This window comes from Mizuhopecten yessoensis, unplaced genomic scaffold (assembly GCF_002113885.1).
Source record: "Mizuhopecten yessoensis strain PY_sf001 unplaced genomic scaffold, ASM211388v2 scaffold7491, whole genome shotgun sequence".
Lineage (NCBI taxonomy): Eukaryota > Metazoa > Mollusca > Bivalvia > Pectinida > Pectinidae > Mizuhopecten > Mizuhopecten yessoensis.
Window position 1 is genome coordinate 563,921 of NW_018407074.1, and position 24,588 is coordinate 588,508.

At 35.3% G+C, this 24,588-nt stretch overlaps 1 protein-coding gene across 7 annotated transcripts in view; it reads left to right on the forward strand.

The window, feature by feature from the left end:
- Positions 1-1,901: 1,901 nt before the first annotated feature.
- LOC110453707 (liprin-alpha-1-like) overlaps positions 1,902-24,588 on the forward strand; it is a 56,123-nt gene continuing 33,436 nt past the window's right edge. For all 7 annotated transcript variants that reach the window (XM_021502786.1, XM_021502789.1, XM_021502784.1 and 4 more), the window contains exons 1-10: positions 1,902-2,450; positions 12,331-12,435; positions 17,238-17,402; positions 20,221-20,295; positions 20,570-20,707; positions 22,204-22,425; positions 22,792-22,938; positions 23,173-23,391; positions 23,761-23,955; positions 24,335-24,411. In XM_021502786.1, coding sequence (XP_021358461.1) covers positions 2,211-2,450; positions 12,331-12,435; positions 17,238-17,402; positions 20,221-20,295; positions 20,570-20,707; positions 22,204-22,425; positions 22,792-22,938; positions 23,173-23,391; positions 23,761-23,955; positions 24,335-24,411 — 1,583 coding nt within the window. In that variant the 5' untranslated portion in view covers positions 1,902-2,210. The remainder of the gene's footprint in view (positions 2,451-12,330; positions 12,436-17,237; positions 17,403-20,220; positions 20,296-20,569; positions 20,708-22,203; positions 22,426-22,791; positions 22,939-23,172; positions 23,392-23,760; positions 23,956-24,334; positions 24,412-24,588) is intronic.

A 24,588-nucleotide genomic window follows, 5' to 3' on the forward strand; every position in this document is an offset into this window, starting at 1 on the left:
AAAAAGGGTTGAATTGACTGAAATTTCAAAAATCTTCTTCTCAAGACCCAGATATGGTAGAATCAAACACTCTTCATAGATGTGAATTTCTTGACCCTGGGATATCATGTTTACCCCTGGGGAGGGGGTAAACTTTACTATAGTTTATATAGGGAAATCACATTTTGGACCAACATTTGTTTAATTTCCATTGGAAGTAATTCAATTTGGGTTAGCATGATCAGTATTGGATAGCAGTTTGATGGTATGCACATATCACCCCTGACTGACCCCCCGGGGCTGATGGGTGGGGCCAAAGAAGGGTTGAATTGACTGAAATTTCAAAAATCTTCTTCTCAAGACCCAGATATGGTAGAATTAAACACTCTTCATAGATGGAAGAGTCTTAAGGTGCTTCACCACAATTGTGATATTCTTGACCCTGGGGTATCATGTTTACCCCTGGGGAGGTGGTAAGCTTTACTATAGTTTATATAGGGAAATCACATTTTGGACCAACATTTGTTTAATTTCCTTTGGAAGTAATTCAATTTGGGTTAGTATGATCAGGATTGGATAGCAGTTTGATGGTATGCACATATCAGCCCTGACTGACCCCCCGGAGCTGATGGGTGGGGCCAAAAAAGGGTTGAATTGACTGAAATTTCAAAAATCTTCTTCTCAAGACCCAGATGGTAGAATCAAACACTCTTCATAGATGGAAGGGTCTTAAGGTTTATGACCCTAGGGTCTCAAGTTTACCCCCTCAGGCAGGAGGGGGGATTTATTATGGTTTATAATGGCAAATGATACTTTGAATATTACATGTTAATAACTTGATTGGAATTATAACCCTGAGTTGACAGTTTGATACTTTGAAAATTTTGAGCCAGCCCTGCCCTAAGGGCTGTAGGGTGGGGTCCAAAGGAGTCAGTTTACTAAAATTTCTTCATTTTCCTTGTTTAGAATCGGAGGTGCTAGTTTCAAATACATTTTAGTCTTAAATCTGTATGCTAGATATTGAATAAGGTGGTTTTATTGTTTTTTGTCACTTTGAATAATATTTCTATTCATGTTAAAAACCAAATCAACTCTCTGTATAAATATATCAGGTGACCGTTAAGGCCCATGGGCCTCTTGTTAAATGATAGATTTATCTCCAAAGGCTTGTATAAGGCTCCTGTCACACACTGCAAAACTTTATAGATGTGCAATAGGGGTTAAATCAATTCCAAAAAGGTCATGATCATAGTGTAAGAGAGTGAACCACCTTATCATCTAAATTCAACATGATAACTGTGATTTGAGCATAGTTGTATACAATTGGTTACTGACCCTGCTACTTATTTAAAGACCAGTAACAGTTGAACATTAGTTACTTTTCAATTTAAAGTCACTTCTTTTGAAAAAGAAAATCTTTATGGTCAATACAAATCTGTATTATATGGTGCAGCATCTATAAATCAGTCACTTGCATATAAGTAGCTGAATTCTTAATTTAAAAAAAAAATGTATAAATTCATTACATGTATTTGGAATATACTTTGTTTGCATCTGATTGGAAAAAAATCATTACATTTACTAAATATGTCCTACTTTTATTGTTGTTGTTGTTGTAAGAAATAGTTTCAACCATGAAGTTTACAAGTTTACGTGCTAAATATCTCTTTTTTTTACGACATTAAGTTTTATTCACATAAATTATGTTGAAATGTTGTTCGCCTAACCCTATATATTGCTACAGATTAGTTTTTTCATTTTCGAAATAAAAACAAACATAATTTCTGCAGGGATTTAAATATATATATAGTGGTATTTTTCTTTTTAGAATTTTATTTGATTGGATTCGGTCACCTGCCAATCATGTTTAGCTTCTCAGAGTTATTTCCCTTCAATCAGTATAACTCTGGAATTATGGGAAATGACACACTTTTGTCGGAAGAAAAGATGGCTACCACGATAAAAAGATGTAGAGAGACTCAAAACCGATGGCTTCATTTGCGATGAAGGAAAAAACTAAATCGTATGTTAAACCATTCAGGAAAAAATTGGAGAAATATTCTTGCGATATACCTTACCATGGATTAGATCGTGTATATAGTTGCTGAGAAAATGAACTACGCTTTCGGCTAAAATATCACTAACTCGAGCGAGGGATGCATCATTCAGTTTCCGTGTCCTTAGCTCCGGTGCTTTCATTTTCCAGGATTGCTTCACTATAAATCTGAACGATGATGTGCGATGTGATGCCCACGATCTCTGAGGATGGGTCGACGGACCGAGAGTCTCAGGGATCGGGGGATGATGCTAACTTTGAGCAGCTTATGGTAAACATGTTAGACGAGAGGGATAAGTTGATGGAAACATTACGTGAAACACAGGACTCGCTCTCATTGACTCAAGCTAAACTCTCGGATACAGAAAAAGAGAAAGAAAGTCTTCTTAGTCAACTACAGTCCACGACACCTCAGGTAAATACGCCTTTTAGTGTCCTCGGTTACGCCCACGTGCCCGAACATTGTATAGCCTGGTACAGACGCAGACGAGCACTGACATCATCTTTGATTGGGGTCCATCAACCGCCATTTTGTATAAATTATAAACCAATGATCAGATCCTCAACTAGGACATATTATTAAAAATATCGCTATTAAAACGCGATTTCGGATGCATATTTCAGTGCAGATTGTATCCGAGATGTTGAGCATCCTAATACACAAATCAGCTTGCAATACACAGCGTGGTGGTGTAGTTAACACCACCACAGTGCTGAGAATAAATTACATTAGACAAGATGTATTTCACTCTGATTATCATTTCAATTTTTCAAATACATGAGAGATAAATAAATTAATATTGAAAAAGTTACATAAACGAGAAATAATTAACTTATTACATCTGCAAGGTTGAGCAGGGAAAGAGTCCTGTTTCTGTTTTAGTTTCTCCAGATTTAATTATTGTAATGCTAAAGAAATTGAAGCAGAACTTTTGTCAATACTAGGATGTATCAGCATGTGAACTGTTCAATAGTGTTATACCAAATTGTGATTTCCAATTACCAGTAGGGAATCTGTACAATATTTTTTCATGGATTCAAATTCATAATATACAAGTGATCAGAACCAATTTAACATAAAAAATAAAATTATTATTGCAGTTAGTAATTTTTCCAAAATGTCAAAATTAAACTGTCAGATGTATACTGAAAAATTACATCAGGACCTCCCCATTTTTATATTGTATGAAATTTGATAGATAATGTTATAAAAGTACCTGGTGTATATATATATATATATGCATGCATTCTGCTGAAGGGGAAATAGTTCATGTCAGAATTGATAACATATGGACATGACTTATTCAAATGCTCCAGAGTTATAAAACTTAACAGTTTCATAAACGAAAAATTATGAAGTTGTTTTTCAATATTTTCCAAAACCAATGTTTTCTCTGCTTTTAGTCATATGCAATCACATGGGTTTAACGCTTTTTTGGGGCACGGTAGCTAGTCTAGTGGTACGATGCCGGGCTCGTGACTGAAGGGTTACGAGTTCGAGTCACGGCACAGCACTGTGTTGTATATTTGAGCAAGATGCTTTACTCTGCTTGTTCTAGTCTACTCAGCTGTAAATTAGTACATGGTTGGGCAGTGCTAGAATTAATGAATGCTAGCTGTTGGCGCCGAAATGGCAGCTCCGGCTGTATGTTCTTGGCTGGATGCAAAGGCCCTATACCACGGATAATAATTTGTGAACCGCTTTGAGACGACCTACAAACTAGGTTGTGATAAAGCGGTATATAAGAACCTCAAATTATTATTATGATTTTGTTAGCCCAACATGAAGGTATCACCATTCTACAAAAATGTTTATTAACAAGCAAGATAATTTTAAGGGTTGTAATTTAAGAATTTGTCTATGAGAGTATCTTCAATTACAAGATTCAAGAAGTGATGTATTCTTATGTGTACAGATTTAAACTTCACTGAGGTGTGGATGTTATATTTTTACAAATGTATTTCTTTTTCAAGTCTCATTATTTTCTATGGTATAAAAAGTGGATAATCATTTCCGTTTAAAGTATTGCTATTGTGTAGATCAAGTTTGTGTGCGAATCACTGCCTCTGTACATGGTCACATGCGTACAAATGCAGCATTCTTTTCACGTAATTTGTCACCACATTAAGTGGTAGTGTATACCTGTGGTGTAACCACAGCTGTGTCAGCTATTTTCTTAGCCCCCACTTTTCATTCATGTATATACCTAACTATATATATGCATGTATTCTTATCATGTAGGATACTATATACTACCCTGCATCACTGATAATCCCTTTAGTATACATGTGCCACATCACTACTTCTATATAGTATAGTGTTATGGTGAATTTGACATTTTTTCCTTGTTTATAGACTTTGAAACTGATTAAACTATTTATGTACATGCATGTTTTGTAGGCTAGTACAGATTTCATGTGACACTGTGACTGGTACTCATTTGTACATGTACAGTTGCATTTGAATCACTTGTCTTTTATACCGTACATGTATACAAATGTAGCTTAGCTTGTTGTCATATATACATGTATATACCATAGTGATGTTTAAACAGTTCACTCACAAACTATTTCTGCACTTTCTTTTCCTACCAAAACTGCTACAACACAACATTTTCATTCAAAATTGAATATCCAGTATGTCGTGTAAAAATCTGGTTGGGATTGTGATAAATGAGTAGCGAAATAGTGCAATTGTTACAATACGTTAATTAAGGAGCAGTGGCTAGTATACATGTAGGTGTGTGATGCATGAAGTAAAATTAAAATGCTGTGCTTATTTCCATGATTTGGAGTTTTCAGAGAAACCAGTGACATTATTTGATGTATCAGTAAATTAATTATAAGTACGTACAAAGCAAAGAAGGAAACGGCTATTTTCAAAAGAAAGGTTTCCGTTATTTTTCAAGCATCTGAAAACAGGAAATTTATAAATGAACACAAGATTCAGCTTTCTACTTGTGTATACACATTTTTTTTGTGTAAATGAATTGAAGAAATTAATCAACAAACAAGATAAATCTCTACTTTACCGTAATTGCTGTTAGAAAATTTGAAAGTTGTAAGAATCCTTGCTTAGTATGCATGGTATACTTCTAATACATGTATGTTCATGGAAACATGTCTGTAAGATTGATTTTGTTTCCATTAAAATCACTGAAAATGGACATTTAGTATGCTAGTTTATAATGGAGGACAACGTGTCCAATCAAAGGACAGTCATCGCTAACATTTGCCAGGACATAATATTAAATGATGAAGGCTGTGTATGTAATTATATGGGGCAACCTTATGCTGGATCTGTATGGCAAGATTTCCCCCACAATCATGGTCAGATTCCTGGCCAGGTAAATAATAAATAGGTTAGGCATATTTGTAGAAGGGTAGCTAGGCCATCTGTCAACGACTGTTCCTGGAATCACTAGCATTAACCATCATGTATTGTTATCAAGTTTGTGAAATAAAGCACATTCCAAGGCTTTCTTCATTCCAGATTTGTTTGATGTTCACCGCAGTACTGAAGTAGGTCCATTTATTGAAATTGTTTAAAATTATAATTCATATTAAATTGTGTGTATTTTTGTTGTACAATTTATAAGCACATTTCAATACTTTAGAAATAACTTTTCATATTTATAGCAAATACATCATGTATATATAATAGAGATATAAATATAAGCATAAACTTAACCATTATTTTAGTGTGAATGTATGTGGAAATGTTTAGACAAGCATAATATGTGCAATCTCATTCAACAAAGTCAAAGACAAGTTGAACAATACACAGGAATATTGTATTGAATTTGCAATAATACAAAAATGAAAATCCCACTGCATTACAATATATATATGTATATACATAACTTATTTCAAACTTTGGCATCTGTTAGGCTGAGAAATAGGCTGCTGATAGTTATATAGGATGTGCCAGGTTTTGGTGTTTCAAGAAAACTGGAGTACTCCATGGAGAAAAGCCACCGACTCGAGGCTAGTACCTGGCAACTGTTCCATGTACATATAATATATATGTAGGCCTCAAACCCATGACCCAATGATAGAGGGCCGGTTTAGTGATCGTACATGGTCAGATGCTTTAACCACTCGGCCACTGCTGACCCCATATTTTTGAAAACCTAGCTAGCTGTAATTACTTAGTGTTAATTGTCCCGATGATCGATTATAATCGATATCTAATCTAACCCGACCATAGATTATGAGATGTCAGTATCGATGACTGTTTTCAAAACCGGAAGTGGGAGTTCTACTTTCATTTTCACTAAGAGAGAACGAGAGTTCTATGTCATTTTACTCTAAACTATAACTTCTTACCAATCATGCTACTTAAACATAATTAATTGCAAAATAAAAGGGTTAGGGTTTGCTTCAAAGTTGAAATTTCATTAGAAGTATTAATAAAAGGGAAAGCCATGCCATTGTTAAAAAAAAAAGTAATATAATTTTTTAAGGATTATGTAACGGTAGGCTAACCGATTAATAATTGAAAATTGATCGGTTGACGGATTCCCAACACAAGCTGTAATATATACTCCAGATCTAATTGTGTAAAGAATGATAGAACTTTATGAGAGATCTAAGGTTTAGGTTTTTAATGTGTTAGAGCTTCCATCTCAAAAACCAATGCTTGCCATACTTTTCCATACAGTGTGTCCAGATTTAAGAATCTTATTGTATTTGCTATTTCACATGTGGGAATTAAAATGACTGAATTTTTTATTCTACATATAAATAATTTTGTTTTCAGACTTCTGACTAGATTTTGAATCCCGTTCACTGCACACCTGTACCTGTAAATTCTCTGGGTAATCATCATATAGTGTGTGGTGGATTCTATACCTGTAAATTCTCTGGGTAATCATCATACAGTGTGTGGTGGATTCTATACGTACACTCCTCCTTTCCCCCCAACAATCAGGTATACTTATAGGTGTAAGGTTCTAGTTTCGGTCATATACAACTAATGGGTACTTTTTGTATGATAAGTATGGCACTGCAGAAATTAAACCTGATGACATTTTGAATAATTTTGGTCAACAATATAACACATTTGTTGATAATGAGCATCTGAAGGTCGTGTTTATCAGTCAGGATTTTTATCTTCAATCAAAATGATGAGAGGATGATATTGTAGCATATACATGCTTTGTAAAGTAATACATGTACCATCCAAATGAAAACATAGGTTTAGACACATCATAACTACTTACATTCTGCACAAATAGACACATCATAACTACTTACATTCTGCACACATTTCAAATAGCTAGCAGTAATGTAAAATGGACAGTTATATTTTGTTGACCAATTTGCATTTTCTGGTTTATTGATACGGTGCAACATGTCAATAACCCTTTCACCACTGTAGACCATAATGGACTAATCCAGATCATTGTATGGTAAAGTCTACCAAAGTTACCTAGGGATGAAAGGGTTAATAGACAAACGGTATGTGTAGCTGAAATATCATTACGTAATGTACATAATGTACTTGCTCTGTTGGTATCATCACAGTGTATAGATATAAGTCCTAATCTAGGAATCCTGCACATAACTATATCTCACTGTGCGATTCAAGTTCAAGGTACTCTACAGTCGAGATTACCATAAATAGAAAATTAGAAATTATACACTCCCTCTCTCCCAACCTCCCCCCTCCCCCTAAAATAACCCATATTTATTAGGGGAAGCTGGTAAACTGGAAAATGTAACCCCTCCCCCCAGTATTATTATACATGCATGTAGATCAATCATTCCTGTGTGATATAAACAGAAATCTCCACCAGCAAGGGAGAGGGGGGATTTTGAGGTTTAATACTTCATGAACTAATTTGTACTCGTAACACATAACTTTTCAGTGTTTTGTTTATTCAATTTCAAATTTTCCTAATTTATGTTTTTTGAGGTTCCTTCATGGATGGTAATAATTTGGAACATTGCTTATATAATGACTGGAAACTTTTTGATCCAGTTGGGAAAATAAAGACTGAAATTGGGAAAATGGAGGGCCATTTTTCAATTGGGAATGGGTCCCTGTAGTAATGGACCCTAAACACCTGGCAAAACCCCTGTCATGTGCCCAATACACAACAAAAGTGTAAATGGTGCCCTGGATACAGGTACATATATCAGAACTCTGTGCTTCTTATAACATTAATTTACTTGTGGAATCAAAATCTGCAACTTAAAGGTTGACAAAAATAAAATATTTAATTGAAACGTACTAAATCATTTTTGACCAATCAGAATTGTACTTTCTATTCACTTCTTTTGAAGCCATAGATTTTCTGTCCAAATGCAGATGAAGCAACAGTTGAAAAAGTGTAATATTTTGGTACATCTTTGCTATATACACTAATGTAATAATATTATATGAATATGACATTCATTATTAGCAGGTGACTGTGAATATTGTCAACCCGAGAAAACCATTGACACCCGAGGTGAAACCGAGGGTGACCATGGGTTTTTGAGAGTTGACAATATTCACTGTCACCTGCTAATGAATGTCATATCTATTTTGTTACACCAAAAGTCTTTGTAGCTCAGAAACGGCAGCAAACCTCGATAATGACATCTTGTTTGTTGATAGTCTACTGTTTACAATCGCTATCGCACCGGCACTTGATAAAATTGGCTGTTGCTGTCAAAAGTTCTTGTGACCATCACGGTGGGGAAACGAAGCGGTGAACGCACATTTCTCGCGCATGTGATATTTTTCACTGTCTCATGGCAATATCACCAGGGTCTCTTAAAACCAATGTATTATCGGAGTGTGACAGAGATTTTTGTTTAATTTTCTCCCAACCAATCAAATAGCTAGAAATTCACTTGAGGTGTAACAATGATAACTATGTCACTTAATTTTAAAACATTTGTGTCAGCAAATCTTTCCAAAAAGGGGGTACTAGCTGCAGGTCGATGTTTTTTCTCCAAATAGCCCTGTTTTCTTCCTCCACCAAAACCTGTCTCGGCCTTAAATGACCATATAGCTGTTAATAGGATGTAAAGCACAAACAAACCAAACCCTTATACCAAATAATAGTAAAAAATGGTAGAATTGTGTTGCATAGCCCATTCAAAAAGGCAAGCATTCTTCACAGCCTTGTTGTCAAGTGTGAGGTCACTAGAATATGGCCCTGGATACAATTATTATACTAATATAGAGACATATATATACCAAATATATATTTCACCAATATAATTATGTCCGACTACATGTATACAGTATTACCAATATTTTTACTTGTGTTAATTTGCACTTGTAAAAAAAAAAGGGCATTCTGTCAAACTCATAAAAAATATGTAGTGTTAAATGGGAAACCATCAAATATCCCCTATTTCAAATTCTTTTATTACCCTGGACATACATATATCCACACTTTAACAAGTGTGTAATATCCTGGTCCAATCCTAGGGTTGAGATGAGGGGGTTTCCTAGTCATTTCGATTGTATGACGTCACATCATCATTCAACATGCATTGATCATCACGTGAGCAATGTATTATTGACCCAGAAATGTCAACACTACAATATATATGATATAGACAACAGGGTAACAAAAACAAATCTTACATCATTACATTGGGGGTGAGTTGGGGGATCGCAACCCTCCGGGAATGAGTTATAAGTTGTGTAAACATTTCTGAAAAGTAAGCCTCAAGTTTTACAACTGAAGAATCTTCCCCCTCGGGTCGAGATCCCCATCTCACCACCAAGGGGGTGAAGGATTCTATTTACATGTAGCTTGCACTTTCCTTAAAAAAACAGGTATTCATCTTTGCCATTCTCTTAGTGAATCACCTGTGGCTATGCCATTCTCCTTTTGAATTATTAATCATCTTGTAATTTGAGTAACAAAAAAGGTAAACAATAGTAAAGGTTAAGGATAAAACCTGCAAAATTAAGTTGACATTTATTTTTTATTAGTTCATAAGAATATCCATCTACAACAAAATAATTGGTGCAGTCACTTTCACACAGTTTACATCATATGTCTGGATCCATACATGTTACATAAAGACATTCACAGACCTGCCACCAGTTAATGCTTTGAAGCTTTCAGTTATTTTCAAAAGACAGATATTGATCTTTGACGTATTGTTTGAAACTGTAGCTTCGTAAATTATTTGATCAACACTTGATTATTGTTATACACAAAGAAGAGCGTAGCTTGGATGTGTACCGTAGTACTGTGGATATTACAGGGTACATGTAGGGAGAAGTACCCGTTACAACAGCAGATCTTCACACACAAGGTACAATCATGTTGTGATCAATCATGAGCATGATGATACTAGGAGAAATGAGTTGTAGTCTATGTGTTGGATTTTCTATGATGAGACTATATATATATAGCTATGAGAGAATTTGAACTGCAACAACACTTTCAGAAATACATACAATGCAAGGTAATATTTCCTTTCCATGATTCATGTCACTACCAATGTATGCAATTATTCTATACATGTACAATGTAGATAAGAATATGTTGATAGATATATATAAACTTAACTGATGCCACCTTAACTAGGTGTTAATACTGTATATATCTTATAAATTATACAACACAGCACATTTAATTTTCATGTCATAGAGTATTTAAAAACTTTTATTGACTCATTTGGTAATAAATTGTAAAGGATTTAATATTTTGTTTTTTTGCCGTAGAATTGCCATTAAATTTATTGTTTACAGCACATGATGCCTCTCCAAGATTATGTTTGAATACACTTCTTACCTCTAATAAATATTTAAATTAATAATGACAAAAGTCAATATATATACATAACCCAAACAGACCTGCGTTTACTGTACATTCATGTTTCGGTTCTACCCGTCATTGCTGTAACATAGGCTAAGTGTTGTTCGTGTTGTCAGAACATGACGTCTAGATCTGTGTGTGAATTGTGTACATCCACACAAACTTGATGTCCAGCTGAGTTGTATCTGTGATGTTCATGTTTTATCACAGATAGCACACGTACATCTAATGTACACTTATCTGATAGAACATGTGCGTCTCTGATAGCACATACATGTACATCTTCTGATAGAAAATATGTACATCACACAGTATGTTGTATACAACAAGCAAGCTTCCTCAGATTTGGTGAATGCGTTTCCAGTATCTCAATATTCATGTATACACATTTTACATGTTACCCTGGGTTTTTACGGAGCGGTTACAGTATCCTTATCCACATTGTACGCAGACCTGACGTTTCCTTAAAACTTATTTTGTCTCTATTGATTAAAGATCCCTGTTTCATACTTGATGTCTCCATTATGGCATTCAATGGAGCTTGGAATATGGGTTAAGTTATTAATACAGACTTTAGGGGGCGTACATGTGGTAACAGTCTCCTTGTTGTCTGGAGGACCAGCTCTCATGGCCCTGGCACACCACCTCAATTTATCATATCTATCTTGATATTGAAAGATGAACTTCGTGATATCCTGATTTTCTTTTCATTGGAAAATTGGCAACGGAAGAAAACTTTGTACTATGATTAATATCCTCATTGGAAATATACTTAACCATTTGAAATTGGTTTTGTCTGTCTATATTTAACACACAGTTTATGATCTGTTTTGTATAATGAGTAATTATAGGAATAAAATAGTGAAGGAATAAGTAATAATATATCATAATTTTTTTTCTCTCCTAAGGAACAGTATTCAGAATCCAACGTAAGGGTTTATTATAGAGTTCTTTTTCTGGATGTATATTGTAAATTTCAGAGAATGGTAATTGATCTTAAAACAATAAAAAAAAATGTATTACACATATGCATAAAGGTGTAAAGTGATCAGAGGTAATCAAGCTGTTATTTAAATATTAATACATAAATGTATTTAAAGTCAACGTCATATGTTTGATTAAAAAAGTGTATTTCATAATCCCAACTGAAGTGAAGATACAGGAAGTTAATTACAGTTCTAGAGATGCTTTGAAAAGGCAATTCAACATTATGATGCATATGACTTCCAATGAAATTCTGACAGAATTATGCTATTTTGATTGAATCGTGTATTTATCTCAAGAGTCACAGATTTTTCTGGGTTTTTTTTGTTGCATTGCAATCTTCTTTGCATCTGATGCAGTCTTAAAGTTGCAATTTACTTCAAAAAAATATATGCACTGTCAGCAGTTTTTGGAATGTGTCTTTGTTTGTTACATGGTTTATAGTACCAGCATTAACCAGATTATATGGATTTGACTATTGCAAAGATGTATATAACTGTATAACGACATTTGCTGTTTCTTTATTTACAGCAAGAGTATGCATCACTGGCAAAGGAGGTGAATGCTATGCGAGACCAGCTACTGGAGCGAGAGGAAGAAGTCTCCGAATTAAAGGCAGAACGCAATAATACCAGGGTAGGTATATATATATGTACCCATCTTTCAATCAGCCAGTCAAGATCAGTGTCATTCAGGGTAGGTTCTATTACAAAACCAGCCAATCATCATTAGATCTGCGATACCTGGTAACCATCATCAGCCTGGGCACAGAGTGGGTGAAACAGAGCTGGTCGGGGTCAATCATCGGCGACCAGCAAGCACAATTGGTAGAGTGATCGTCTAAGGTTTGGAGGGTCCCGAGTTTGACCCCAGGTCTGGCTGTGCATTTTTTCCACCCCTACCACAGTGGGTACCAAACTCACAATCAGTTTTATATATCTACAGTAATTCAAGGTAATTATAATACCAGATTGTACCAGACAAGCTTTTGTTAAAGTCGTATGAGTGTATTGATAAACGGAAATAGTAAGCACATCCCTAGTTGAAAATCCAATATCACAATTTCCGCATATTCTAATGAGTCCATTGTTTATTCTTAAACTGATGAATATTGTATGTTTATTATTGACAGAACAGTGTGTTCTCTCAATATTAAAGTATTTCAAAGCAATCCAGGTATTAATTCAGTTGTTTTTTATCAATGAGTCACATGTGTGCAATTTTCTTTACTTCAGGAAACTGGCTTCCTATTTCACTGCTGTGAAGTTTTTTAAGAAAGATAACTCTTAGATGGAATTACTATGTGTATATAAGTCTTGTTCAACCAGACTCTTGTTGTCTGCGCACAAACCCAGTGCTATCGTTTTGTGACATCATACCGTGGCTTACCAGGTTTCTGGTAAATCATTTCATTGGTCAAAGGTAGACATACCTTTTCAACTTTTGACGTCATAATTTGAGTGGCGCAAAATTGCATTGAATGTATTCATTTATGAAAAAAATACCTGTACAAGCATTTCTGTAGCATCCATGTTTTAACTATTATCTTGAAAAATCAAATCTCAATAATGATTGCATGTAGTCAATTTTCATTGGATATTTTACAATAAGTCATGAAGTTTACAAGGCTATTGATACAAGTCAAGTCAGATTACCTGAGTGTGAACCTGTAGTGTTTTGAATGGACAGGTAACATCTCACTTGCTTTTGCAGTCAGCCTTGTTGGCTTTGTGCTCAGTTAGGATTTATTCAGTGGAAATATTTGGCATTATTCTGGAGAATTGTTATTTTCTTAATTTTTGTCGATAATAGTGAAAACACGGATACTTAAGGAATGCATGTACAGGTAAGTATTTTCAGTAATTTCCTTATTCTTTCAAATATTTTAAAGGCGTTGACATAATGTCCGGAAACGAAAGTAAAAACACTGCCCTGTGGTGATGGTAATTCTAAAGCACTGTGTTTGACCAGACTCATGAATTACATGTGATCAAGTGTCTGGTTGAACGAGATATGTGTATTTTACACAATTTCAGCATTTATTAAATTTATAAACATTAATGCAATACTAATCTATGGCAGTATCATTGTTATTGACATTATGTGTCTTTCATTGTTTTTTCAAAATTTACTCCTTTTTATATAAATTTCCATTTAAAATCCTTAAAATTCTGACAACCTATAATCTTTTTGTGGCATACATTTTTCTTTAGTTCAAAGCAATATAACTACAAAATTTAAAGAAATTCTACTGAGAAATGGTGACACAAACTTATTACTTTAATACGCAATCATAAATTTATATATATACATGTATATGATAGACAAAAATATACAATCAAAAATCTTGGCATAGCCTACATGTATGTGGTTTTCAGTATTTCACACATTATCCTGGACATCAAAATAAATCTAGCATAAATGTGAATGACCAGCAAAGCTATCTGTTTTGTGGAACTGATACATTGTAATTGGTGAAACAGCAGGGAGGAGATCTTAGCTTCCTGGCAGCACTAGCTAGCTAGGTATTACATGGAGTAATGGCAGTAGATGCTGACAGCTGATTGGCCGGCCACCTGTTATCAGGCCATTAGATATATACAGTAATACATATTGTGGAGGAACTCAACTGCCAAGCTTGGTCAACCCAGTATACTTTTAAAATCAATATTCTACTTGAAGTTAGACACTTTGGTTTCCATGGGTTTATTTAATTTTCATGCATAATAACACAAATTACACTGTATTGTCTTTCCATATAAATGTTTGTACACAATTTTTGACATTTCCTAATATGGAAAACAAGATTTGAGAATATCTCTGCTGGAAGCAACAATGCTATTAATTTCAGAACTGTCAGATACAATAAAACTGAAGCAAAGGGTAAAAAAACCAACATGATTCACTATTGCATTAGGAGTTGACATCAAATTATCAGTGATGAATTAACATGCTAGTCTGAAATCCTTTAACTCATTCATCCTACATATCTAAACTATAGACTTGGCCAGTCTTTGATTTGGTAAGGTTCAAATACGATATTAGGTTGGAATGGGTTATTCAGATTTTGATGGAACATAATGGAATTTTTGGGGAAAGCAAAATTCAACATAGTGGGACCCATTTAATGGAATAGGGGACAATAACAAAATTTAGTGTGATCACTGAATGATTGATAGAATATGTAGAATTAAAAAGGTCTCCTTGTACTTTTTGGAATGGAAACTCTTGGGTAAATTTTAAATGAAAAAGCTAACGAGGACAATTTATATATGTATATATACATGTATTATTAAACATGTTTTAACAGTCTTGTTAGTTTAATGAATAAGGCAAAATATATCTTGGCTGTATTCAAAGGAGTAGATGTAATAATGATCGTCTGATGTGAAGAAGTAAGAAAATAATGTTCACTTTAATCTGAAAAAATTATGTCTAAATTTAATATAATAATTGTATTTATGAGTCGATAAAGTTAACCGAGCTATGAGTAGCAGCAGTTGATAGGGATCATTTTACTGTCTGGATCCTGTAGGATAATGATGGAGGGAAGGACATTGAATAGACAGGCTCCAGTAATAGTGTCTAACAGCTTGCAATCATAGTTAAATTATATTTATAATATCCTGAGTTTGCTACACAGCTATACGGCTAGAATTCAGGTTTAGGTCAGAAGCTGTGAACTGGGCGGAATCATATTTATGCAATTTTGTTTATAAATAGTTAAAGAGATAAGAATTTTGAGAACCCAAAATTAAAAATTTATACAGTTCACAAGAAACCAGAACTGAGTATATAAAAGGATTAAATAACGATTGAAATTGTTTTGATAATGAGGTGAAAATGATATACCTATCACAGACATGAAATTCGAAAATGTTCTGATTCATTTTGTTTTCCATCATGCGTCTATCATCTACAGCATATGTCTGTCTTTTGAGCCATATGCTTGGACTCTTATCAAAATAGATAGGAAACACTTATCAAATACAGTGTTTACCGAACAGATGTAGGGGTGTTACAGGGGACAGACGTGATACAAGTACAAAAAACGTGTCTGTTAAGCGAGATATCTTCATCAGTGTTGGAGAAACCCTGCACATGAAGTTTGAAGGGTACAATGTTAAGGCTAGCTTTCTTACGTCAAGGTCACTAAGTCCATGAAAAAACTTCCATATATGTGGGGTACTCAAAGAGCTAAAGTGCTGTCCTCTCACTAAAAGTAAACTTCCAGGTAACCAAAATACTTGAGATATCCAAGTTTGAAATAAAATGTATCTGATTTTATCAGTGTTCCTGCTTGGCATTTGTACCTCTAGACAATCGGTCTATAAGAAAAGAAAATCTTGCATGCCCTTAGCAACTGTCATAAATGTAAAATAGGTTCGCATTAAACAATCAATAAAGCGTAAGAACTCAACTTACTAAGTCTGTTCTAGTTTTTTTAGGTCTGAATGATATCATGTACCATTAAATGAAAAGCAAAACAATTCATGTAATCATCGTAGACATATGGCCATTAGATTCACCCAAAATTGGTATATTATATGGTAAATGTTGCAGAATTTTTGAACAAATTAATCCGATGATTATAAAAATCCTATTCTTCATGTATAATGTTATAGACAGATATAGTCTTCAGGTCAAGGGTTTGGTGTGTAGGCTAATCCTTGTCTATAGGTCTAGGGGAATTAGGCATCATAGTGTTTTGTGTTCTAATTTTAACCGACTTTACCTGTAAACGGACGTGACCTATCCATTGATCATGAGTTGAATCTACCATTAAACTGAGTTCGCACCTTTAACTCTGCGTACTTTCCAGAAACAATATAAAAATATCCGGTATATAAACAGTAACGCCACAGCCTTCTTTAGAGTTATAAAGTATCAGCACATTCCTTTCTACTGATAAAAGCTATGCAACAAAAATGAATAAGATAATTCCCTATGCTTGAAATTTGAGTAGATATCATTTTTATTGACATGCAGATTTCAAGTTAGGAGCAGTGAAGTCTGGTGAACTGTTTCATAATGAAATAGAAATAACTACAACATGATCCATTTTCTATATGCTGCCTTTGTATCTTTATTTTTGATTTTGGAGTATACCTAATCACTTTTATCAGACCTTTTCAAAACTTTTCAAACTTAAAATATGTACATGATTGTAAATATTGACTACATTTATGATGTTCAAAGATTTGATCAGAGTTGGACAGATGCATATCATTGTCTGGGGGTCATGGTTACAATGTGTTCTTCAAGTTTCGAGAAAGAAATTATGTGGGGGGGGGGGGGGGGGGGGGGGGGNGTCGTAGTGGATAGTGTTGTATTGGTAGAATTTCAATTTGAAATAGATGATCTGTAATAACTTGACATAGAATATAACATACTTTTGTTATTAGTTGTGTATAATTGTGTTTGTTTCCCTGTTACAGTTACTTCTGGAACACCTAGAATGTCTAGTATCTAGACACGAACGATCTCTCAGGATGACTGTGGTCAAGCGGCAGGCTTCCTCCCCAGCAGGTGTGTCCAGTGAGGTGGAGGTGCTTAAAGCACTCAAGTCTTTATTTGAACACCACAAAGCTTTAGATGAAAAGGTGAGTTTTCCAGCACCCTCCTGATCGTCTTTTCTGGGCTCATCAGTCCTGCCAGGCTCAACACTTCACCCCTACTGACTAAGTAACCAACTCTCCTTGTCTTTTCTGGGCTTAACACTTCACCCGTACTGACTAAGTTACCAACTCGCCTCATCAGACCTGGGCTCAACACTTCATCCCCGCTGACTAGGTAACCAACTCTCCTCGTCTTTTCTGGGCTTAACACTTGACCCCCTACTGACTAAGTAACCAACTCTCCTCGTCTTTTCTGGGCTTAACACTTGACCCCTACTGACTAAGTAACCAACTCTCCTTGTCTTTTCTGGGCTTAACACTTCACCTCTACTGACTAACTTACCAACTCGCCTCATCAGTCCTTGGCTCAACACTTCACCCCTACTGACTAAGTAACCAACTCTCCTCGTCTTTTCTGGGCTCAACACCTCACCCCTACTGACAAAATACTGTATACTAGGAAAGGTTCGCCCTGTCAAATTTGCACCTGTGATGTTAAAACACATTTTCGCCCAATATTAAATTTGCCCTTCATATTTAATTGCTATGGATATTATGTTGTTTACAAATGTTTGCTCTACTGATAAATTTGCCTTTACGGAGGATAAAAACAGCGAAAATTAAACTGCAGCGAAATTTTTCCCGTTATACAGTTATCAACTATCCTCGTTCATCCTGGATGGACAGAACTTTCCTACCACTGACTAAATTTTCAACTATCCTCTTTCACTTAACGGCCCCTCCCCCTACTTAACTCAGAATAACTGATCAAACTAATCAAAGCAGTGTAAGAAGGATAATACATTCAAAGTCTGTGAACTGATATAATTTTAAGCTCACCTGCCCAAAGAGCCTATGTCATGGTGCATCGTACGTCCTCGTCCATCAACTTTTCCTTTAAACAACTTCTTCTGAAGAATGGACAGGCCTAGAGTCATGATATTTGGCTGTAAGCTTTGTTGGTAGAAGCCCGACAAAGTTTGAGAACGAAAATGACCTTGACCTACTTTCAAGGTCACATGGGTCAAATATGTCAAAAACTTAAAACGACTTCTTCTGAAGAACTAAAAGGCATAGAATCTTCATATTAAAGGTATAGAATCTTCATATTTGATTGATGGCTTCCTGGTATTGAGCCAAACAAAGTTTGAGAATGAAAATGACCTTGACCTACTTTCAAGGTCACAGCGGTCTAATATGTCAAACTCTTTTAACAACTTCTTCTGAAGAACTAAAAGTATAGAATCTTCATATTTGGATGATGGTTTCCTGAGATAGAGCCCGGCAAAGTTTGAGAATGACCTTGACCCTCTTTTAAGGTCACAGGGGTAAAATATGTCAAAACATCAAATAATCGAAAGGCTAAAATTATAATATTTGGCTGGTGACTTCCTGGGATAGAGCTTACCAAAGTTTGCGAATGAAAATGACCTCTACCTACTTTAGAGGTCACAGAGGTCAACAACATTTTAAAGGATTTGTTCTTAACTAAAAGGAATGGATTCATAAGATTTGGCTGGTAGCTTTTTGGAATAGAGCTCACCAATTTGAGAAGGAACATGACATTGACCTACTTGCAAGGTCACAGAGGAAAATATGTCAAGCAACTTCTGAAGAAGAATAAAAAAGCATATAATCTTATAATAATATTTGGCTGGTAGTTTCAACAGATGGAGATGACAAAGTTTGCGAGGGAAATATTTGTAGTGCAATATATTATTTAATGAGAATATTTTGCTATGACTGCTTAAATATTCAGGTGAGCGATACAGGCCCTCTGTGCCTGTTGTTTTACTATGAAATAAAGTTAAATCATTATTGGTGGTAATGTAATGATTATACAGCTGGTGTTTTTTTAAGAATATAAGAAATTCTATGTACTGTGCAATAATTTTAAACTTTATCTCATCAAAGGTGCGTGGAAATTCTGTATTGAATTTTTTATCAACATTATTATTTGAATTTTTACCAAGACTTTCTTTATATACAATTCCACTGAACATATTATCGTTACATGTGAACTTAAATCTCCTGTTTTTCCTCCATGACTTTGAAGTCTTTCTGTGAATGATGCCAATAAATATGCTGTAACTGTTGTTGGAGTGTTTATACATCATTGCTCGTAGCTGATCTCCACAACAACATTGGTTTGGGTTTGGGGCTGTTGTTGTCGGTATACCTTACAACTGATAAGTGCTGCTTGGAAAGCTATGCACTTGCATTTTGTATTGTAAAGAAAATTTGGCACGATTCTCCCAAGATTTAAAGGTGTTTACACTGCTTGTGTGCTATCTAACACCTAAGAAATGGCGATCAGCTGAGATAGCTAGTGTACAGTGGGTTTCATATATGATAAGCAGGAATCCTTTTTCATGAAAATGAAATCAGAATTCCTAGATTAATCTTGCAGTAAAAAAAAATCAACGTTTTTATCTTATCAGTCTTTTATGCTCTGATTTATGGCTATATGCAGAACTTTCACTTTCAACCCCGCAATCAAACTTAGAAGTACGGAGCTGCAGGTGGGATGTAAAATATCCTTGCTAGAACAGGAAGTATGAAAATGCTGCCAACCAAAAACTGTATTGTGCTTGGTCGAAAATCTCTTCAAATTAAGGTTTGTCACATTAAGTGTTAATTATCTTTTATCAGATTTTGTTCCACTTATCTTGTCATTTTTGGGTTAACAAATCATGAATATATTTAATTGTTTCTTGTATGTCCTGAGGTGTTGAATTGTTTAGTGTTTGAAATACACTTTTTAGCCTTTAACATTGTTGTGAGTGTTATTTTCTTATTTTAGGTTCGTGAAAGGTTAAGAGTAGCCCTTGAGAGGGTAGCAACATTAGAAGAGGATTTGGCCTCTGCTAATCAAGAGGTAAGAAAGGGCAGGCATATTTAATTAATTAATCCTCTGGAGATTTACCTGAGTAATTTGCAAGAAATGATAGATCAATTCCTGGCGGGATTTTTTAAATGACCTTTTGTGTTAATTTTTTTCTCTCAAATATTGACAATAACATGAAAGACAGTAATTGCATTTAATATCGCCCCAAATAGTTATTAATTAATTTCCTCAAAACAAATGTTAATGAAGTTATGGAAAAAAAGTGTGTCCAATATTTTGACTTGACATGATCCTTCCTTTGTAGTTGTTTACGTTACGAGAGCAGCAGAGCAAGTCCCGTCATTCCAGTGGTAGTACAGAGGATGGCAAACCAGCCAAGTTGGAGGCCATACAGCAAGAGGGGTCGGAGTCTAACAAGCCAGATCACTTACACCACCCTAAGGTAAGTAGCCCTCTGCCAACTCAACACCATGATATTAATGGAGATTTCAGTCGAATAACTGAAACACCTATATAACACCACCCTAAGATAACTAACCCCCTCCCAAAACCCTTGACAATATATAACCCGAGGGATTGGAGTGTAATAACTGGGACACTTGCACCACCCTAAGGTAAGTAATCCCCTCCCAAACCCCTTGACGATATATAACCCGAGGGATTGGAGTGTAATAACTGGGACACTTGCACCCCCCTAAGGTAAGTAATCCCCTCCCAAACCCCTTGCCGATATATAACCCGAGGGATTGGAGTGTAATAACCGGGACACTTGCACCACCCTAAGGTAAGTAATCCCCTCCCAAACCCCTTGACAATATATAACCCGAGGGATTGGAGTCCAATAACTGGGACACTTGCACCACCCAAGGATATAAAGTATCTTTTTCCAAAACCCCTTGCCAATATATAACTGGAGGTATTGGAGTTTAATAACTGGAACACTAATACCACACCAAGTGAAGTAACCTTCTCCCCAACCTGCCATCATGATATAACAGGAGATTTGAGTCTAATAAGTAAAACACTTTCATCACCCCAAGGTAGAAAACCTGCTCCCCAATTGCCATCATGATATAACAGGAGGGATCCCATTCTAATAAACTAGACCACATACACAATCCCAAATAGGAGCTTCTCTCCCATCCACCTCCGTGATATAACTGGAGAGACCCAACTTTGATCATTAGCACCAAGGACACCACCCCAAGATAAGAAACCATCTACCCAACCCACTGCTATGTTAATACAAACAGTATCTGAGAATAAACTGGACCACTTGCACTATCCTAAGGTAAGTAGCCCTCCCCCCACCCAAGGTCACTTCCCTCTATCCCAGTTATACAATCAGATGGGTTGTACCGCTGAACCACTTTGCTACCCCGGGTAAATAACCCAACTACCACCATGACCCCACACCCTTATTATACAACTGAAAAGAGTCCAAGTCTAACAAGCCAAACTGCTTACCCACTCCAAGGTATATAACAAGCTCTTAACACTTTATCAGCCCAAGGTAAAAAAGACACTCTAAAGCCCTATAATGCAAACAATGGGGAAAAGTTAAAAAAAAAGAAAGAAACGTAATCCTCAAAACTCTGTCTGGATTATAGGTTAGCCAGATGTCTGGGTTAACGAGACTGTACTGTATCATTAAAAAGCCTTCATATTATAGTTGTCATAATAAACTTGTTCTAAGATACACTTTACAATTGCACAAAGCTAAATTTTTGCCATTGGGTTTTTCCAATGAAATTGGGCAAGTGCTGATCCTGATATCACCCTCCTGTTGCAAACTTTCTTCAAATTGAAATCTTCAAAAAATAATTCTACTTCATTTTAAATTTGCCCCATTGTGAAAAAGCAAAATGTAAAGGTGTGAGTATATTCTACTATAAACAATAAAAGGTTTGATAATAGTTTTTTCCTTTGTATTTGCAGCGATTATCCAATGGGTCCATTGATCCTGATTCAGACGTCAATCGAGTGATAGAGTTGCAGGATACTGTGGAGAAACAGAATTCCGAGCTGACGTCGGCTAGAACCAAAATGTTAGAAATGAACAATAAGATGACAGAGCTGGAGGAGAACTACACATGTAACCAAAAAGATCTGATCAAATGCCAGGAGCAGGTGGTGAAGCTCCAGCGAGATCTGAGAGAGGTTAGCACAGTCTCATGATTACTGTTTGTGATGGAAATATCTTTATAACGGAAGTACAGAAAATGAAATTAATTCAGGGGAACATAGATAATTTTAGAATACGGCATGAAATAAAACAAATTTTTGAATAAGGCATATGTTTGCTAAATTAAACATAATAATTTTGTAATTTTCTTTAATAACTGACAGTGTGTTTCTCATCCAGTCACACTTTGAAAACTATATATTCTGTTTCATGTAAGGGTGATTTATTTCCCTTTGAACCTTGCACAATGTGATGTCATAAATTGTTGTGTAATATTATATAATTAATGTTTACTGAATATGATGGCTGTGCTTCCATGCTGTTGTTGTGTTTGTTCACAGTCTTTGGCTCAGAGAGAAGATCAGGAGGAGAGAATAGCTACATTGGAGAAGCGCTACCTCAATGCTCAGCGAGAGTCCACATCATTACATGATCTCAACGACAAATTAGAGTCGGAACTTGCCAATAAGGAATCACAGCTGAAGTCGGTACGTTTCAATCGTAACTGAGGTGATAACATTTAAATCTCGGATGAAATTGGTAGAGATATATTTAATTGGTAACTGTATCAACAGCTGTACTTGTGACCAAACAATCTCCTTAAGTAGTTCTTAATTCACAAGATTAATATATTTTTTTAGAAATCAGAGGGGAAAGATTTACTCCAAATTGACTTAAGAATAAGTGTGTTAAAACGAAAAGTCCTCGCTATGTGTTTTCAGAGTGAGGAGAAGATGCGAACTGCGCAGGAGAAGTTTGAGTTGGCAGAACAGCGGCTGCAGCAGTCAATGAAAAAGGTGGAAGCTCTCCCTACTGTGGAGGCGGAGCTACAACAACGTCTCGAGGCACTGTCTCAAGCCGAGGAGCGGCACGGATCCGCTGAGGAGATGCTGCAACAAATGAGATCCATCATATCAGAGAAGGAAACAGAGCTACAAAGGGTTGGTCTCAGAGGTTTATCTTTCTCAAAAGAAATATGGTTGAACCTGACCGTTCTTTTGGAGAGATACTGACTTTTGTTTTTGTTTTCCTAGATCCATTTAGATGTATGTGTTGTAGGTACGTAACTGTAACTAAATGAAAAGGCGATGGAGATTAGGATTTTGGAATGATGCTGAAATAAGGAAATGATTTGCTAAATTTTTGAAAATCCTTTGTACAAAATTTATGTATATTTGTGTATTTATGATAAAAGTTTTCAAAATGACTTACAACAGTATTAATTGTTCAAGAAGATATCGAGCATTTACAAAAGCATATAGACAAAAAAATTGTTAAGTTTCATTAATTGCGAATTATGCCGCTAACAGGGTAGACAGAGAGAAAAGTTAAATGAAGAACACAACAGTCGATTATCAGCCACGGTGGACAAACTGCTGAGTGAATCAAACGAGCGACTGCAGCTGCACTTGAAGGAGAGAATGCAAGCTTTGGAGGACAAGAATCAGTTGACCCAGGAGCTAGAGCGTATTTGTAAGGCCCTGGAGGAGACACAGAACGAAAAGGTAACTTTACCGCTTCATGAACAATCTGGCCATGATCTCATTATATCTTGTTTTTGTAAAAAAAATAAAACTAAATTTGGTTTCAGGGAAACACTTGAAATGGAATAAACCCATGATGTTTCATGCTTTATTAATGATATCATACTAATAGACAAAATAAGCTTTATTTTTATGCGATTGGATTTTTATTTTTAGAAAAGGCATTAATTTTGAAATTAAAATAATAATAAAACTAGTTTCTAAAATTGTATGTGTTTCTTTCCGATTAAAGAAAGCATTTTGAAGTAATATCTAAAAGTGTTGGACCATTGAAATATGATGTCACTGACAAGATAGATACTTTAAAGCTATTTTTTTATCTGCATTTGTTAACTTTCAGGAGAGGACAAATGATGACCTGGTTGTGGCTAAGAGAGAAGTGGACACACTTCGCCAACAGATAGAGCATTTGGCCGGGTATATATCTAACTCATCAATAGGCATCAACAGCAAAGAAATAAGTTCAATATCCAAATAAACTGTATTACAACATAACTAGGAAGACACAAAAGGAAGAATATTTGTATAGTATATAAGTGAAGTTTGTTTTATGCGCTTGCTTTAGAAAACGAACTAGAGGAAAATGTTTTCTCG